Source organism: Populus nigra, chromosome 15 (assembly GCF_951802175.1).
Source record: "Populus nigra chromosome 15, ddPopNigr1.1, whole genome shotgun sequence".
In the NCBI taxonomy this organism is placed as follows: domain Eukaryota; kingdom Viridiplantae; phylum Streptophyta; class Magnoliopsida; order Malpighiales; family Salicaceae; genus Populus; species Populus nigra.
In genome coordinates, this window is record NC_084866.1 from 9424696 (window position 1) to 9443782 (window position 19087).

Below are 19087 nucleotides of genomic sequence, written 5' to 3' on the forward strand. Positions count from 1 at the left end.
TATGTTAAAACCTCAAGTATAGTTGGAAGATTTAAAAGCGTAGCAAATAAAGAAGGAGCTACTTTCAAACTGCATTCCACGTAAAAGAGAGGGAAAGCTGTAGGTGGGAAGAGAGAGAGAGAGAGAGAGTTTTGAGATGAGAGATTCAGGGTGGGAGACAAAGGTAGCGTTGTCACCTTTTCCATGTTTCTTGCTGGAGAATGGTACGTTCACATTTTCTATGTTTAAATCTAAGTTAAATTATTCGTAAAGCTTTGTCAACATGTTAATGTCTGGCTTGAACTCTTTTCACTGCATAAAAGACAAGCGAAGTGGTCTAAGCTTTTGGCTGCACCGAGGAAATGAATCATAGAGAGTACAATATCCATTAAGGGGGGATTATGAAGGCTTTAATATCAAGATCTTATGGTCTCTCCCTCTATCTCTGTATGCGAAGAGCATCTCAAGGCTTGAGAAGCTTCCAACAGCACAAAAACACATCGAAAAGGTCCTTCACTCCAAATGCAAACAGACAGTTCTGGGTGAGTTGGATTCAGCTTTTCCACAAGTACGAATTTTTAGCTTGGTGACAAGAAGAAACGATTGCAATGGCATAGATTTCTTGAGCCTACTCTTGCTTTGGCTATGATTAAAGAGGCTCTGAAAAATTCAACTGGATTTGTTGTGTTTCACGGATGCATTATAACTTCTGGGTAATCTGGGCTTGCTTGTGTCCCTCTTCATGTGCGCTTGTCGTGTTCATTTGGCTGTTAACTCGCATCAAAATTACAAATTTCCATGATTATCTAACCAAGTCCTTGTTACCTTGGCAACTTCCCTCGTAGATTACAGGGGGAAAACAAGCAATTATCCAAGAACAAATTTCTATATATATAACGCGGTTGCATCCGTGAGGCAATAATGATTGTTAGGCGTCTGGTCAATCATCAATACAGGATGGGAAAGTGCATTATTAATAAAAGTGGTATAAGCAAACACAGTCTCTCTCTCTCTCTCTCTCTCTCTCCTTTAACTCTTATAAATTGATCAATAAATTTGTCCACGGCATGATACTATCTATCAATCACCATCAAAAACGCAAAAAACGCAGAGCCAGGAATTTTACCCAGAATTATTAAATAAATATATAAATTTTAAAAAATAAATTATTAATTTATGTTCATAAATTTTTAAAGTTAACAGTAAAATTTTAATTCAAATACACTACTCAAACTATTAAAAGATAAATTTAAAAGTACATAAAATTGAAGTGAGAGTAAAAATAAATTCACTATTAAAGTTGCATCCTTCGATGTTTTGTGGAATATAATTCATCTATAATCGAATCTGAATTGATATTGTAACAACCCCTCAACCGGGATAAAATAAGAATATCATGTTAACTGAAAAAAAAAAGTAATTAAATTTTTTTCTTCTCTCAATTCCTCCTTTCTGCACTTAATTCTTTCTTAGATTAGTGTTTTATAAGTTGGACTTTATAAGTTTACAAAGTTATTTTCTCACTTTTTTTATTTTTTGTCCTTGGATTTTTTTTATTTTTCCCTTACTTTTCTCTCTTTCTCTCTCGCCTTTTCTTTTTTTTCTTTTTCTATTTTGCTTCTATTCAGTCGGCAACATATAAAAAGAAGGAAGAATTGATTTGTTTTATTTTTTAATGGCAAATAACTATTTTATCCTTAATGAGTCGTTTTACTTTTATTTGACGGTTTTTTTTTTTGTTAGCACTACCAAACTCTGTTCATCCTAAACTTTTAACCAGATTTTATTCAATATATTTTAAGATCCCTCGTAAACTTTTAGCTCAATCTGATGGTCGGATTGAAAATTACACCTAATAATGTAAAGCTGGTCAAATTGTGAATTTTTATCAAATTTTTGAATTTTTTCAAAAATTCTGAAATTTTAAACCAAGCTAAAGCATCATATTAGAAAGTTCCACGTAAATTTTCAAAATTTTTTGATTACTCAATTAAGAATTATAAATTTGTTTTATATAAAACTAGTCAAAAAATATTGATAAAATCTTGACCTGGACTAGAACCCACCAAAACCTTTGTATTGCCTCCGCCCTTGATCACCATGGTGGGACTTGTGATCATACAGCTGAGCTAGATTGTCTTATTTTGTTATTAATTTAACTGGTTTGGTTTAGTTTTAAAAAAAACCAATAAAAATTGTTTATTGAATATATTCTTATTTGGGGGTATTTTATAGGTTTTAATAGTCAGTGCCTAATTTATTTGGCCTTTTGTTGGGCTTCTAAAAAAATTATTAATCATTAAACTATGTACAAGAAAACCCATTATGCTTCAATATTCAATATAATTGACTTGATTTTAATTCATTGATGTTTTAGTTCAAATAATGTGTCATATTCTTTTCAAACTTGATTCTTTAGTTTTTCATAATTTGTTTTTTTATATGTGGGGGTTAGATGAATTCGTATCAATTGGGCTCATTAAACCTATCTCTTATCCTAAGAAGATTTATTGCTAAACATTTTATTTATGTAATAGTGGCTAATAAATAATGACATGATTAGGTTCATTTATAATATAGTATTAGTGTTCACTCATAATTTTTATTGGATGAGATTTTTTGTACCTCAATCTCTAAATATTCAAATAATAACCATTATGAATTGATCTTTTGATGGCTTGAATGTTTAGGACTTACTTAAGAAATTAATACTTTTTATTGGCACTTTAGTATCATCAATGAATATTAAATCAAAAAACTTAAAACCCAAAAAGAAAAATATATTTTAAAACTCAGAAAATAAAGTATTATTTCTCATTAGAATTCTCATTATGAATTTATTTATCTCAAATATTATGAGAAAATAACAAAAGATTTATTTTTTATACAAATTCAAAAAAGAATTTTTTAAAAAAAAATCTTGGAATGTTGGCTTTTTTTAATGGGTTTTATAAATGAATTATAAAATTCAAAATGGATGCATGTGACATGACATATAACGTTTTTTGTTTTTTAAAAGCAAGAACATGTGAGGTTTAAATGAAAATGACAACAATGATTAATAAGACTTACATGAATATTAAATAGATGCAAAAGTTATTTTTTTATGCGTAGTAGGCTTGGCTAAAATTGCTACGCCACCGTCTAAGGATAAATTTTATTATGGGGTTATTAATGATATGTTAATTCATGGATAATAAAATCATGATTAAAATTTAATATTGAAAATATTTTTTTTAAATATGTTTATTATTGCTTTTCGACCAAATTTCAAGAATGAATCCCATTAAAAGCTTATTTATCATATATATATATATATATATATATATATATATATATATATATATATATATATATATATATTCTCTCTCGATGCTTGAGATGATAATCGAGCTAGTGCGTACTCAGAATTGAATTTGTTCTCCTCTGTAAAGAAGAAAATGGTACAGTTGGTTACCAATATAGATATATTCTTTAATCTTAATTAAATAATTAATCATATAGCTAGTTTGTGTATATTTTTGAGGGATTGGAATTTAAGGATATGTGAAATTTAATTTGACTGGGAGAATGAACAGGAAGCTTTGGAAAGAGAAGGAACAAGGCCCACGCACTGTGGCCGCCGCAGCTTCAATATCCAGAAGAGTCTTTGCGGTGCTTGCCGCTATCCTTCCGCCCGTCTCAGAACATGTTGTGAGTGAGAAGATAATCAGAAAGAAGACAACAGGAACCGGAAGGATGAGGTACCTGCGCTATATTTCTATTATTCTGTTTAAGAAGTTGTCTAGCACAGGTAGTGAGGCTGCTCCAAGGAAAAATTTAAAAGGAGCCTCAGCATCCTCTTAAACGGCAAAATAATCTAATCTTCAGTTGCTCACTGCTCCGTAATCTGTCTGCCTGCCTGACTGTTTTTGTTTTCTGCTCTATGTGATGAAACAACAGAAGAATCTTCTTAGTTTTGCTTTTATGTATGGCCTCGTATATAAATGATGACATCGCTCTTCCTGCCATTTCTCCTTATTTTCTCCCTAGAAAGCAGTGGATGCTTCTTGTACAATCTAACTATATATGCTGACTCTATTAATGTCTACTCTAAACAGTCTTGACAGGAGACAACAAGGTGAAATGAACATTTATTTGCCATTAAACTGAAAAGGCAGGGAACAGTGAGGGTGGGGTGTTATAGCTTGGAATGATTTGGCAACCAAGTTATCCAGGTGATTGATTCCACAAATGATTTCATCCAAGCCAAGATGGTTCAATCAAATTACTATTTCTATGTCTTTGTTTGGCTCAGCTAAATAAACAAACCTTTTAACTTGATCAAGTTTACAACATGTACACAAGGCGATAAACAAATTTTCTTTTCTCCTGATTGAGAACAATCTGATAAGAAATATTACCAAATCATCCGTGAGTTGTTCACATATTGCCCAACTTCTGAAGCAATTTGCGAGATCCAATTCACTGTACTTCCAAAAAAGAGCTCCCAGAACCAAAGATCTATTGCCAGGACTGATGAAAAGATGAGCAATGCCAATGTCTGGTAGCGGTTCAATGGCCAACCCAAAACATCAGCCATTGTTCTCAGAAATGGAAGGGAATTGCTATTCAAAACCCGGTTCCTTATAGACCAAGCTGTTATCCATTGCACTCCGCAAGGGACCAAGTCGAATTCCTCTCGCAAGCGCCTTCCCAGGTCTGGCATGTGGCCACCTCCATATAGTATGGCAATCTTATTATGGCCCTCGTTGATAGCTCTTCTAAGTGCTTCAACTGCTGCTTTGTTCCTCTCACCGATGATGACCGATTCCTCTTCTAAATCTGCTGTCACTTGTGTGAACCTTCAAAACATGACCCATCAATCAATCACCAAAGGAACCAGTATTCTCATGGAAGAGGAGACAAGTGCCTATGTAGTGACCATCTAATATCATCACTTATTTTCACCTTTTAAAGTATTGAACTTTGAAATAGAAGATCATACACTTTTTTAAGAAAAAACTGGAATCACACAACTTGGCTCTAAGTTACTGATGTAATGTGGCAGGTGGAAAGCAAATTAAAATCACAAAGTTCGATCTGATTCATTCAAAAGCCAATTAATGTTTGATCCAAGAAGTCTGCAAATGTATAGTTTGAAATAGTCTCACATGCACGCCCGCAACACAAAACCCAACTTTATGACAGTTTTTTGATCAATGGAATAATTGCCCATTTGTTTCCATGCCACTGCTTCAAGTTGGGGACAGAGGACTCTTTGAGATTTATGTGATTATGGCCTTCAATTTGAGAATAATCAGTGGCTGCAGCAAGCCAACACTCGGTTATTTAGAACACAGAACTCGATGAATCTGAGCTGCTTAGACTCTGTCCCCCCATCCCCTCTCCCCCAAACCTTTTCTCAGTGGGGAGGTAGAGCATTCATTTGAACCAAAACATTAAAGTAATGATCAAATAACAGAACTAAATCCCACCCTGAACATGTAGCAAATTTATCATGCCCCAAATGAAGAAAATACGCTGAAAACAATGCTACTAAATTAAATGGTCATCACTTACTCAGATGTTAATCGCTTTGCAAGGAACACCTTCACAGCAGTGCCAAAATCGAGCGTGGATAAGGCTTCTAGCTCTGGATATTCTGATGCAGGACTTCCCGTGTCACAAACAGTTCCAATAATGAAAAGGCCTACAAGTGGCATGGGAAGCACACGAGAAGCCCATAGAAGTTTGGATCTCCAAGGACCAAGGTCTTCTGGAATCGCAGGCTGCACCATGGCTTTTGTTGATTTAAGAGTCATATCTCTTGCAAATGTCAAGAAACTTTCACCCTTTTCTACCTAAAAGAAATCGGAAAGCAACATTAGTAATGCTTGCATATCTAGCAATCTTGTTGAACACTCCAAGACTTGCCCAAAATTATATATATAAAAAAAAAGTGGTAATATGGAAGCAACGCACCAATTATAACATGGTAAAAACTGAACGAAAAGAAATTATAAATTATGGCAATATCAATTACTTCCCACGTCGCTTTATAAGTACAGCTGCATATCAATATTTGGAAACAGCACCAGATGGAATCAGTGGTACCAATACTAACTAAATAACAGTAGCACGAGCTAGAAAGGGGTGGGTAGTAGAAAGCAATGTAAATTCATTTGAACAGCCCCCATGATTTCCATTCTGTTTGCAATTTATACCTGAAGTATCTTGAAGGTCTCATAGTCAAGATCTGCATGATACCAATTCTCAGCCTGGTAATCAAGATAGTCTAATTGAAAATCAAGCGTAAGGATTCGAGCCATTTGTCGCTGAATGCACCCCAGAATGTTAAATCCTCTTGAGCGTGAACCTTTCATTCTCTTTGCAGCAGCAGGATTTCTTCTACTTTCCAAACTCTCCCTGCTAGCCACCATCTCGTAAAGGACACGATCATATGGTTCAAGTTCCTTCTGGATGGTCTCAAAGTATCTGCAAAAGAATTCAGGCAAATGGGTGAATAGAAAAACAACTTATTACAGCTAGTTAGTTGTACTTGTAGACATCGTCAACAGTAATGTTATAGTTATCTCAAGCCAAAACTTAATCCTTGGCCTTCCAAGGGGCTCCTAGAATGAGTTGATAAAGAATTGGAGGAATCCCAACAGCAAAAACAAAGATGATTCCTTTTAGTCACAATTACAAGTAGCTGCTTAAGGATTTTCAAAGATCAAGTCTTGATTCATTTTCGGGGTATAGTTGCAAGCCAGAATTGGTTGTCAGGCAAGATATATATGAGGAAAAAATATAACCAGGTAAAAGTTCAATAAAGAAAGAAAGCTAACCAGAAAGCTAGAAAATCAGAATATCTAATCAAGTAGAGAGTACTTAAAGACAAATTGTGATAACATAACTATAACCAGCAGCACCAAGTAATTAAAAGATATGAAAGCATTAAGATCAGATATACACCATCTCTAATCAATTTTAAACTGCAACAAAACAACAGAGGAAAGGAAGAAACCAAATTCAAACAAGGTAGTACATACTCTTTATCCGCAATGTGAATTGTAGAAACCAAATCAACCTGCACAGGCAAAAATATATATAGAGAAAAAAAAACACAAGCAAATAATAAATAATATAGTAATCCCCCTAAAACATCAAACCCAGTTGAAGCAAGCCAAGATTGAGAAAGATGTACCTGAAAAAAAGGGTAAAGAATGGACCAAGGGAATCTCTTTTTATAACTAACAACAGCAGTCTGCAACTCAGCACTGCTTCTGTCAGAGCCTTTCTTGAACCTCATGAAATCCGCAATCGAGTTGTTTTCCAGGAACTGCTCTGCTGACCCATCTTGATTATTGTTTTTATTAGAAGAAGAAAAGGCCAATATTCTTGAAGATTGCTGAAGAGAGAGGCGAAAAATAGGAGAAGTTTTGATGGGCTTAGAGTTGTTTTTAAACTCTAGTATCGACCTGAGAGGAGTGGAGATGGAATACAAATCAGAGGTTGAATTTGAAGGAATTGAAGAGGCGGGCAGTGAGAGTATTATCGAGAGGGAACTTGAGACCATTATTGCTCCTCTCTACACCCTACAAATGGAGAAGCAAAGAGAGATAAAGAGAGATAAAGAGGGGATTTTTTTCCCTTTTCTTATCTATTATGTGGCTTAACCAGAAATTTTGGAGATTTTGAGAACACAGTCCACAGTCCTGGTTCTTGTTATGGCATACCTTGTATCATTGAATGGGATTCGTTGGTTTATTTTATTTTATTTTATTTTTGTTTTCTTTTTCCGATATTTTTCCTTCCACGCAAAGGGAAGCTTGAAAAGCACCAATACTTCATTGTCAAAAAAAAAAAAACACATTACAGTTTGATGTACATTTTCAAATTTTCCATCATTTCAAAGAATAGGAGAGATGGATAGGGGAAACGTATAGAATTTCCAAAGCCAAACAGTTTACAATTACAGAAAGAATACACAGAAATCCGTAACCAAAAGTTGAAAAAGATTACTACATGATGGCACAGACATAATGACTGGCCAAATGAATAAATTAATGAGAAATAGAGGGAAAACCGATCATTAGGCATTTCCCTGTTTTTGTTGACCTAACAACATCTAACATGACAGGATGCGTAAAAAATCTCGGACAAACTTGGATCCTCAAGACAGCTGTAGGAATACGGATAATATATAAACCGGTGAAAACAATGAAATCCTACCAGGCTACTAAAAATATATTACAACATCCTTTCCTTATCGTGACTATAACAGTTGAAGACCTGCTTCCAAATCCTCTAAGGTGATGGTCTGCAGTTCATCAGTATCTAAACAGTTGAAATCAAGCCTGAGATCCAAATTCTCTCTAGCATTAGCTAGCATGGTATTTACCAAGCCTCCATTCATTTCCCTACGCTGTTTTTCTGTTGTTTCTCTCTCTATCAAGGCAGCAATGGCATCTACACAGCATGAAGGATGTAATTTAAAACCATACAGCGGACTGCCTTCGTCCTGAGTATTCATGTTGATGTGGCAAATATTTGCTAAATCTTTAGAGCTAAAGTCATTAAAATGGAAAAACTTGGTAACCCTTCTACAGAAACCCTCATTGGAAGATATCACACGCTTCATTGGTTCGCTATAGCCAGCAAATATGACTACGACTTTTCCGCTGTCCATAACAGACATGATTTCTTCCAACGCTTCAATCCCATAGTCCTTATCATCTTCTTTCTGCGATGGTATGAGGCGATATGCTTCATCCACAAAAAGAATTCCTCCCTCTGCTTCTGCAATCTGCAACAGGAGTGGAAAATTATTTTGGCAAAAGAAACTCTTACATTCTCTGCTAAGGAAAATATTACATTAAACCCCAGCAACAAACCTTTCGTCTAGTTTTTGGACCAGTGTGACCAACAAATTCGCCAACCAAATCTGTACGTTGTACTTCCGTTACCTTGTCAGTAGGTAGAACTCCCACCATATGGAGTAGTCTTCCAAGTATTCGAGCTACCATGGTCTTACCTATAGATAATGATAATAATCTCACTCTATGAGAGATGTACTGAAAAATATAAGTGTAACCACAAAATAATTGAAAATCAATCCAATGAACATTTTTGTGCTTCTCTACCACTTTCACGCAAACATTGAGACTCGGACGCCTAAGGAAAAACTATTAAGGGTTTAAACAAGAGAGTTACATGCATACGTATTGACAAACTGAAGAAACATCATGAAGTGTAGCTCAGTCTTTCCTTTTCACATCAGATAAGGAAAGTCAACTAGCAACATAAATTAGAAGGAACAAGTAGCATCAATTGGGAAAACTTGCAGATCTTTAACAGGAACAATTCAGAAACAAAATGGGATGGAATGACTTATCTGGAAAAGAGCTTTTGGTCTATGATTTAATGAGAACAGTGGTTCAATGAACAGTATAACACAAAAAAGGGTATTGAGCTGTTTTTTGGTGACAAGGCCTCATTAAATTTAGCTAAGAATTCCGTTTTCTCCACAATAAAACTGTGTTGAAAGCTAATCCAAGCTAATGACAAGTTTGACACAGTGCATATGAGGATGCAATCGCTAAGTTATTTTTAAATAGCAACTGGACTCGAGAATTCTGAAACACTTGCAAAAAGGAAAATCCTGTGTCATAACTTGTTTGTCAGAAGTGGAGGCAAAATAGCATAGCAAAATTAAAATATTCAATTTTCAATATCAAGACTGAATATTGATTTACAGAATAAGATGGAAATAGCATAATAATCCAGAAACAATTAAATGCTTCAACACCTGTTCCGGGGCTTCCCAAGAAAGCCATATGAGGCGGTCTTCTCATACCAACTTTCATACCAAGGGCCCTGCGCCTCTCATCCAAAAGCATCCCCTTTGCCCATTTTCTCAATTGTACCTTGAGTTCATGCAACCCCACTACATTTGTTAATGCATCTTCAAGTTCATCCATCTTAGCTTTTGTTTTAGAGCATGCTTCAAGTGCCTTTCTCTTTCTCTGCTCTTCAAGATGCCAGTGCAGCAGTTTACGCACCTCCTCACTTCCTGGACCTGGTGAGAGGTGATTCAGAGGAGTCATGCCCTCCTGCAAGTTAAGGTTCCACAAATCCTCATCATTTTATAACATTGAAAATTAAACTAAAATGGAAAGAGATGAACACTGGCATCTATAATACGTTGTCCTCTGCACTGCAGTCAGCATTATACTCCAGCAAAGTCTTGACAGTTGAGTGGTCTTCCGCTCTAATTGAGTACCAAACTGCAAGGTGTAATGGTGTCATTCCATTCTGCATGAATAAGACAGGGAAATAAAAAGGTTTAAATTAGAAATTTTTTTCCACAGTTCTTGTTCTTAATTTGAAACAAACCAAAAACAGATAACATGGTGCCATGAAAACACACATTCGCTTTGGCTTCAACAAAAGCACCATGAGCAAGAAGTAATCGCGCAGCTTCAGTGCACCCATTCTTTGCTGCCATGTGTAATGGAGTTTCTCCATACTGCAAATTTCAGGATGATAACACCCACATTGAAATCAGATGTGTTAATGAAGAGAAGCTTGCAGAAATTTATGGACAGATCTAAGCAATTGATATAAAATTTGATCAGGAAACTGAAACGCAAATATATAAATTGTACTTGCCATGTTCCTAGGTTCCAATTCAACCTTCTCTGCTCCTTGCCAATCAAGAAGAAATTTAATTATATCAGCCCTGTTGTAACCAGCAGATACATGAAGAGGAGTCTGTGCCATCTGCAATTAAAGCAAATCAAGTTAAATTTGAAAGGAAAAAAAAAACAGCAAGGTGCAAAGATGCATGAACTTTTCTTACATAAGACCATAGACAACCGTTTAACTGAAAAGCAAAGTTCATAGCCAAAGTAAAAAAAAAAAAAATGGGGGGCAAAATGTCTTATTCTGACACCCAACTTCCCATTCAATTGTGCCCGTAACAGATCCAGCCTCCCTCCCCCACCCCCACAACTCAATCACGACAACCAAAATAAGCATAAATTAAGGAACCAACCCAACAGATGAAATGAATCAAGATCTTACATTTCCACAACATACACTTTAAAGAACACCATTTGCACAGAAACTAGAAGGAGAGAAAAAAAAAACCGCTTCCAGAAGCATGAATTCTTTGCGTATGAAACATGTAAATGAGTATCAAATAATGGAATCTTACAACAGGGTTTCTTTCATTGAGGAGAGAAGGGTCTCCTCTGAGTAACCTTTGGAACCCAAGAAGATCCCCGGATTGGGCAAAGCTATGAATGGTAGCGGGCTTGGAAGACCTCGATCCATGATCCTGACGATCCCGCTGCATTGTTTCTGTATTCAACTTTTCTTTTCCTTTCCTTTCTTGGTGACTTCTCTTCTCTGGGTTTCTCGGTATTTTCTCTGGCTGGTATTTGGCGGTGAGGGTGCGTATTATAGCAAAGTGAAATCCTTCTGTTCTTTTTCTTATTGGTAACAGCAGGTGAAAATCCTTTGAAGGCCGACTTTTGTGTCCGAATCTAAATTCATCAGCTTCACTTTTAAAAAGACTAAATCATCCCATTGTTGCACTGTGTAGCATTACGTTTTAAAAGTAGTGTTTTTTAAAAAATTTAAAAAGTTTTTATTTTTTTAACTTTTAATATATTTTTAATATTTTTAAATTATTTTAATATTAAAAATAATTTTAAAAAATCAAAATATATATTATTTTAATATTTTTAAAATAAAAAATACTTCAAAGACACCGGCTGCTGCCACTTACTATATCTGGCCATAACAAGGATAAAATCGGATGAGTGTTTCGTGGAATGATTTCTTCTAAAAACTCAATTGTTTTTAGTAATTTAAATTTACAGCACACCGCTGTCATAGGTTTTATCTGGTGAGGGATTCCGGTCATTGAATTATTGAGCCAGCCACAAGTCAGCTCATTTTCTCTTTGTTTTTTAATTAAATATATTAAAATAATATTATTCTAATTTTATTTTTTTAATATTTTTAAAATTAAATCAACCATGTCTCCAATTCCAAGTAGGTGCGTCGGATCCATCAAATAAACTTGATTTAACTAAATAAAAGTGATCTAGGTGAGTCTGCTAGATGAATCCGCTTTAAAAACTATTAATACAGAAACTGATAATCTTATAAATAATAAAATATTAATTTTTTCTTAAAATAGTATCATTTATATTATTTCAGGATAATTTTTAGAAATTTATTCAATTAAATCATTACTTGATTTTTTTAGATCTAAAATTGCAATTCCTTATAGTAATTTCATTATAGTCCTTAATTTTTAAACTTTATTTATAATCAAATCACACTTGATTAATTATCTCTTTTTAATTTATGGTTAGTGTTCTTATATGTGTGACCAATTAGATTTTCTAATATGTTGGCTGAAATATAAATCACAATCTTAAATAAAATAGAATTAAATAAATTAAATATTTTAATTTATTATCAATTCAACAATTGATTGATTTATATTTGAAGATCAAGTCCACCGTCTAACAATGTGTCATGATCCTTAAATATTAAAAAAATTATAAGTGGTTTGACTTAACATTTCACTAAGAAATTTTTCAGTATAATTATTATTCCACTATCATGAATATTTAGATTTAGAAACTATTTTTAAATCTCATTCTACCTTGTGCAATAATCTCACAATTAATATTATTTGATAATAGATAGAATATTTTTTTTAATTTATATAGAGTGATTAATCATCTTTTGATCACTCAAATACCTTTTACATAATTCATGTTATACCTAATATTTTTTATTTTTTATTAGAAAATCAAATCATAACTTTTATATATATAATATAACTTAATAAATAAAATCCTTACTTTATGACAATTAAAATTGACTATTTCGCTGATGGGTTCAATCTTTTAGGTCCATTAGCAGCTGTAGTCCTTTTGGTGGCTAATTCTTTGGCAATGAGTGGGACGAAAAGGACTTCTTTGTTGAATTGGATTGCCTCTGCTAGCTTCTGTCATTGCTTTTATTATTGTTGTTGGGTTTATTCATTTCAAGAACTCAAATTCGGCACCCTATTTTCCGAATGGGGCAGAGGGTGCCTTCGTTTCTGCCGCTGTTGTGTATTGGTCTTACACTGGGTTTGATATGGTTGCTACCATGGCTGAAGAGACCAGGAACCCGTCAAGGGATGTACCAATTGGCTTGGTTGGTTCAATGTCTATAATCACTGTGATTTATTGCTTGATGTCTTTGGCATTGACGGGGATGGTCAAATATACAGAGAGTGATGCAAATGCTGCATATTCGAATGCTTTTGCTCAGATTGGCATGAACTGGGCTAAGCATTTAGTGAGTATTTGTGCACTTGAGGGAATAACTACAGGCTTACTGGTTGGATCACTTGGACAAGGAAGATACGCGACTCAAATAACAAGATCCCACATGATTCCTCCTTGGTTTGCTCTGGTTCATCCTAAAACTACTGGAACACCTATTAATGCCTCTATTTTAATAGCCATACTTAGTGCTAGTGCAACATTCTTCTCTAGCTTGGATGTATTGTCGAGCGTGTTTTCTCTTAGTACGCTACTTATTTTCATGTTATTGGCTGTTGCATTGCTTGTGAGGCGATATTATATCAAAGGTGTTAACCTCGAAGAATGATTCAGTTATATTTTTTGTGTGCCTGTTCATTATTGCTGGTTCTTCAATTGATTCTACAGCGTGTAAGAAAAACTGATGTTTATATTTGATGATTTGAAGATAATGTTCATGTTATTGGTTCGGATATTATTGAATATTTAGTATCATAAAAAGTAAACAATATGGTTTAAGAGAATCAGTATGACAGGCAAATTTGTGTTTGGAAAGCACTATGTTGAATGAAATTGACTGTTCAATGACGTACTCTCGTTAATCCATCAATACAAATCTGTTCATCCATTTATGAAAATATAGACTCAAGATTAACCATGGCTTGCAGCTCAAAACATTCTGCAAAAATACACCCATAGGACGTAGGCTTTAGAGGAAACGTGAGCTGTGGTTCTGGTTTCTGGATAGTTATCCGTGGCCCGAAGGCAGACTCTCTCAATTTTATGATTGGAGCTTCAAAAAATGCAGGTGGCTTGTTTAATGACATGACCTTGTTCTTGAGCTTTCCTTTTCCCAACATTTTAAGGGGCTATTTCAGCAACCAAGTTATCTCTAGCTGATCAGTGCTGGCTGAATAGAAAGTTCAAGTTTCCGAAGATACAGACTGGTTTCCGGTTTGAGTTCTGAAAGTTAAATTCAGAGGAATTCTTTAATTTGGTAAGGGCCTTTCCAATTCACCTTAATGCATTCACTCTCTGGGTTTTAGTGTTTGCTACTTTTAATTTCCAGGACCATTTGAGATGAACTGTTGAAATGCTTTGCAGTAATATCTGGAATGTTATAGGATCTTCAGTATATTGCCACTCTTCTTCAGCCTTGAAATTAATTGAAATCGTTGTGTTGACTCTTTTACTTTGTCCTTCGCATCAGTAAACTTTGTTCATATGAAACTGAACCTTTCTACAAGATGGTAAACCCTAGTATATGGTCTCTCTTTCTCTCCTGTTTTGTGCCGGGGATTTCACATAGTTTGTGATTTTTTGAGATTTAGCAAGTCATTTGACATTTGTTTTGGCATATGTGCTGGGATCGATGCTTGGATTTAGCCATTGATTCCAGTCTCAGTGCTGAGGTGTTCCATCAGGATGATCACTGCTGCCTTTCGGATGCTGGAGAGGGGGAGATTGCCTGCTGCATTGCAGTAATACAAGTAGCGATGCAACCAGGACTTGAAATGTCGGATGCAGGCCGTGTCCTTAAGTTTCTATATCAAGTAACATCTACTTACAGGTTTGGCCACCAAAGTTGAATTAGCTTTCTACGCCTTTTCTGTTTTGAACCTTCCATGTTTGCAGTGATAATAGAATAATTTGTTAGATTGAAATATTTTTTATAAATAAATAAATAATAATTTCACTCAGAAATTACTCATTAAAAAATTAACTCAAAACATTTATAATTTTTCTAGTATTTAAAAATTCATGACACGACAGTGCAATTGATCTTTAAATATAGATTAATTAATTGTTAAATTAATAATAAATTAAATTATTTAATTTTATTTAATTTAATATTATGATTTACATTTGGAGTAACTTATTAGAACTTAATTGGTCACACACAAAGAACCATTAGACATAAATTAAAATGAGATAATTAATCAAGTGTGACTTGACTGTAAATAAATTTTAGAAATTAAAAATTATAATGTAATTTATGCATGGAATTACAATTCTAGACCGAGAAAATCAAATAAAGATTTGATTGTATAGATTTCTAAAATTATCTTGAAATAATAAAGGGGTAAATTAATATTTTACCATTATAGATATATTAGGTTTTACCTATAAATACAATGTTATATACCTTATATTTTGAAATGAGAGTTGTATAGATGTTATAAAAAATATGTATTGAAAAAAAAAATCAACACTCAAAAGCATAATAATCTTTTTCTCTCTCCTGAGAAGAGTTTTAAGATATTTTTTACTTGTAATTCGTATGAATTACTCTTACAGATCAAACACTTGAATATCTTATGATTTGTAATAATTTCACCTTAAAAAAACTAATCAAAACTTTACAAAACCTTACAAAATAAATCTAATCTTCAAGAAATATTTATTAAAATCTTAAATATTTACTAAAATTCTAAATAATTCTAGATTATCTAATTAGATATTTTAGACTTTTAAATAAAATTATTATTTTCATTACGTGAATGTATTTTAGAAAACTTAATAGTGATAGTAAAGTCACCATTTAATAATTAGAGTTATTAAATGTATATTTTAATTATTATTGAAATTAATTATAAATTAATTTTACTTACAAAATTTTTTTTATAAAAAAAATTAAAAAAAAAATTTGATTATTTTTCTGACCATTTATAATTAAAAAATAAAATAAAATAACCAAATATAAATGAGATCAACGCCGCCAGCAGTGGCGCCAGATCTATTGTTGCTCACTACTGTGTGAGAGGCATCATTGTATGGTTGCAATCACACCAGGTGTAGGACCTAATATGCTACTGACGTGAGAGACAGCAGCGCATAGTTGCTTCCCTGCCAAGCATAGCGCCTCACGCGCTGCCACCAAATCGCGAGGCTGATTGCATTGTACTGGTGGCAAGTATAGCAAGCAGTTGTTGGCTCGCGCTGCAAGCAACACAGTGGCATCCTTTGTTACCACTGCTGGTGTTGTGTGAAGCTAAAGGCTGTGAACCCACTATCAACTGCAGCCGAGGAGGAGGAGGAGGAGGAAGAAGAAGAAGAAGAAGAAGAAGAAGAAGACGAGGGAAATTATAATCCTGTCGTTTCAACTTCGATTAGGGTTTTCAGGGGAGAATTATAATTTTACCCTTTACATTATTACAATAGAGTATTTTTGGCAGAATAATGATTTTACCTCTATTTTATAAAAATTTTATTTTATATTAGAATCAAAACTCTAAATTAGATTAATTGGAGAATTATTTCTCCTAATTAGATTAGAATTGAATTAAAGTGATTAATTTAAATTTTTTATTTTTAAAGTGTAATTTAAATGTTCAAATAAACTATTTTAGGAAAAAGAAATCTTAAACAAAGTGAGTTTTTAAGCCAAAGAATTTTATTTAATTGATCCTAAAATAGTTTAGGACTTTAATAAGAATTTTAATATGATTAATTATCTTATTAAATCTTGAAAATATTTTTTCAAGAAAATATATATTAAATAAAATTTATATAGTTTGGGAAATTATCGAATTGAGTTTGATTTAATATTTCTAAATCTTAGAAATATTATTTTAAAATTACATATAAAGCCAATAATTAGAATTAAAGCATGCAATTTATTGCATATTAATATTTTCTTAGGCATTATGGATGGTTATGGAAATTTAAAACTAATGTGATTGTGCTTTTAATGGTTGAATGGTTGTAATATTAAATAGAGGATGTTCTACCTTTTCTCTAATTTCCTTTTGGGTTGTAAAAGTTTTTTCTCATCTAATTCCCCTTTAATGTTACTCGAGATTTATATAATTATGTAAATATTATGTAATTTAAAAATTTAGATAGGAAAAATTATTTTGTTATCTAAGTCGAAAAGGGAACGGCGGTGAATGCTACAACCGTGGTGCTCGCAAAAGACTTATGAAGATTTGCAGTAGCTACTTAGGATTTGACCACCTAATTTTCTTTGATGGTTTAAGGGAATTATTTTAGATATGTCAATATTCATCCAATTAGAATGTCATGCTAGAAATATATGTTTATATATAATTGTTATGTATCATATTATTATTCATGCTATGAAATGAGACCTAATTAAAATAACGAATCTCTTGTTAATATATTAAGTACATGTTAAGAATATGATTTGTTGCCTTTTAATTTTATATGTATAAAACCAGAGTTTCGTTCATGAATAACGTGTTGAGTTACTTAAAGTTATCCTTAATTAAATATATTTAATGCTATAAAATTGATTTTTACTTAACTAAACCTATTTGATTGACTATTTAAAAAAATTAGACCAATTACGCTTTGTCATGGATTATGAGTTAAGCATTAACTTAGTCTTGTAGTCTTTGCATTAAAATGCACAAAAGCCTACTTAGGGCATAAGAAAGACAAGGGTAATTGTTATTAGTATAGCAAATAAACCCACTAGAGGAGAAATTGTAAAGACTATCTTACAGTTATAAAGAGTAAGAAACTTATTTAAACTTCTATTTCATGTATGTTTATGATTGAATAAAGGCAAATTAGACTTATGTGTTGTTGCATTAACTTTACCGAGTAGGCTGATAATAGAACTTAATAATTGTTTTTTCTTTTAGTACTTTTTAAAAACATTGTATTAATGTGAAAACCCGATAAATTTTAATCTGAACAAAATAAATAAAACACTGAATATATTAAATAAAAGGATTTTAAGTATTGTGAATGGATGCAATAGAATAAAAGAGGAGGTTTTATGGTGTAAATTAAGTAAAAAGAAGAATTGTGGGACAAAAATAGAAATAAGAAGTGATGAGGTGTATATACGAGAAAAATGGACTATAAATACCCCATTTTCTCTCTCTTTGCCGACGGTTTGAAACAAAGAGAGGGGGAGGATTTGTCTAATTTTCTACTTGAATTATTGTTGATTTCATCAATAAAAATGTGTAATTAGAGTGATTAACTTAGTTAAACAAATTTAGAGGGGTGATTTTAGTGTTAAAAGTGTTTTGGAAGAAGAAATTCAAGTTAGGGTTTGAAAATGGAGAAGAAAACTTGATTTTTCATGACTTTTTTCCTTGAGTCGTTTTAAAAGTTAGGTAAAGAACATGCTCCAAGTAATTAATTTCTGATTTTATGTTTTGATGAAGGAATTGAATTATTATGATTATGTGAAATTGTGGGTTTATGACATTAATTATGAGAATAATGTAAATTATAATTAAACCATATTAAAAAGCATGAATTATGATTGGGTAAGTGTTTAATTTTAAATAGAAGAAACAAAATATCTTTCCCCTTTTATTAGAGGTTTCAGACAAAGAGGAAGATTTGAGAGATTTAAGGTTTTAATGCAATTATTTGAAAAATATGGGAAAGTATAAGTTTATAAATATTAATAGATGAAATGAGTAAATATTTTTCAAAGAGATAAGAAAAATCCTCACTTTCTTTGTTTAAGTGAATTTCGGCTAAGAAGAAAAAGATTGGGACAATTGAGTTTTGATAAAATTGTTTAGAAATCTTACCAAATTATAAATAATTGATGTTGATAGGTTAATTGAATGGTGATTTTTGTAAGAAAGGGAAAAAAATTCTCTTTTTCTTTCCTTATTAAAGTTCGGCCATGGCACATAAAAAAAAACAAAAGGAAAAAGGGAAAAGGGTTTTCATTTGGACTTTGTTAATATAGGATGGTGGTTTTAAACAAATCGAATGAATCATTAGAGAGTTTGGGGACTTATATCAATAAAAAAAAAAGATTTTATTGTCCTTGATTTAAAAGTTTAATC

The 19087-nt window shown here is 32.8% G+C and overlaps 2 protein-coding genes and 1 pseudogene across 2 annotated transcripts; 1 reads left to right on the forward strand and 2 right to left on the reverse strand.

Annotated features, from left to right (window-relative positions):
- Positions 1-4216: 4216 nt before the first annotated feature.
- Positions 4217-7699, reverse strand: LOC133673982 (uncharacterized). The gene is made up of 5 exons (XM_062094935.1): positions 7169-7699; positions 7014-7051; positions 6186-6456; positions 5542-5822; positions 4217-4823 (listed from the first exon to the last, which is right to left on the reverse strand). The coding sequence occupies exons 1-5, from the start codon at positions 7538-7540 to the stop codon at positions 4379-4381; spliced, it is 1407 nt and encodes a 468-aa protein (XP_061950919.1). The 5' UTR covers positions 7541-7699; the 3' UTR covers positions 4217-4378.
- Positions 7700-7894: 195 nt separating this feature from the next.
- LOC133673981 (ribulose bisphosphate carboxylase/oxygenase activase, chloroplastic) lies at positions 7895-11504 on the reverse strand. The gene is made up of 7 exons (XM_062094934.1): positions 11183-11504; positions 10636-10746; positions 10394-10492; positions 10168-10278; positions 9773-10076; positions 8859-8998; positions 7895-8770 (listed from the first exon to the last, which is right to left on the reverse strand). Exons 1-7 carry the CDS (start codon positions 11321-11323, stop codon positions 8240-8242), a joined length of 1437 nt encoding a protein of 478 aa, XP_061950918.1. The 5' UTR covers positions 11324-11504; the 3' UTR covers positions 7895-8239.
- Positions 11505-12854: 1350 nt separating this feature from the next.
- LOC133674704 (cationic amino acid transporter 8, vacuolar-like) lies at positions 12855-13658 on the forward strand (annotated as a pseudogene).
- The last annotated feature ends 5429 nt before the right edge of the window (positions 13659-19087 follow it).

Coding starts and splice junctions, on each gene's coding strand:
- LOC133673982 (XM_062094935.1), bottom strand. CDS start 7,540: ATGGTCTCAAGTTCCCTCTCGATAATACTCTCACTGCCCGCCTCTTCA. Junction 7,052..7,168: donor TTCTTTACCCTTTTTTTCAG/GTACATCTTTCT, acceptor TTGCCTGTGCAG/GTTGATTTGGTTTCTACAAT. Junction 4,824..5,541: donor GCAAAGCGATTAACATCTGA/GTAAGTGATGAC, acceptor CATGTTTTGAAG/GTTCACACAAGTGACAGCAG.
- LOC133673981 (XM_062094934.1), bottom strand. CDS start 11,323: ATGCAGCGGGATCGTCAGGATCATGGATCGAGGTCTTCCAAGCCCGCT. Junction 10,077..10,167: donor ACTGCAGTGCAGAGGACAAC/GTATTATAGATG, acceptor CTTAACTTGCAG/GAGGGCATGACTCCTCTGAA. Junction 8,999..9,772: donor CTTGGGAAGCCCCGGAACAG/GTGTTGAAGCAT, acceptor CATTATCTATAG/GTAAGACCATGGTAGCTCGA.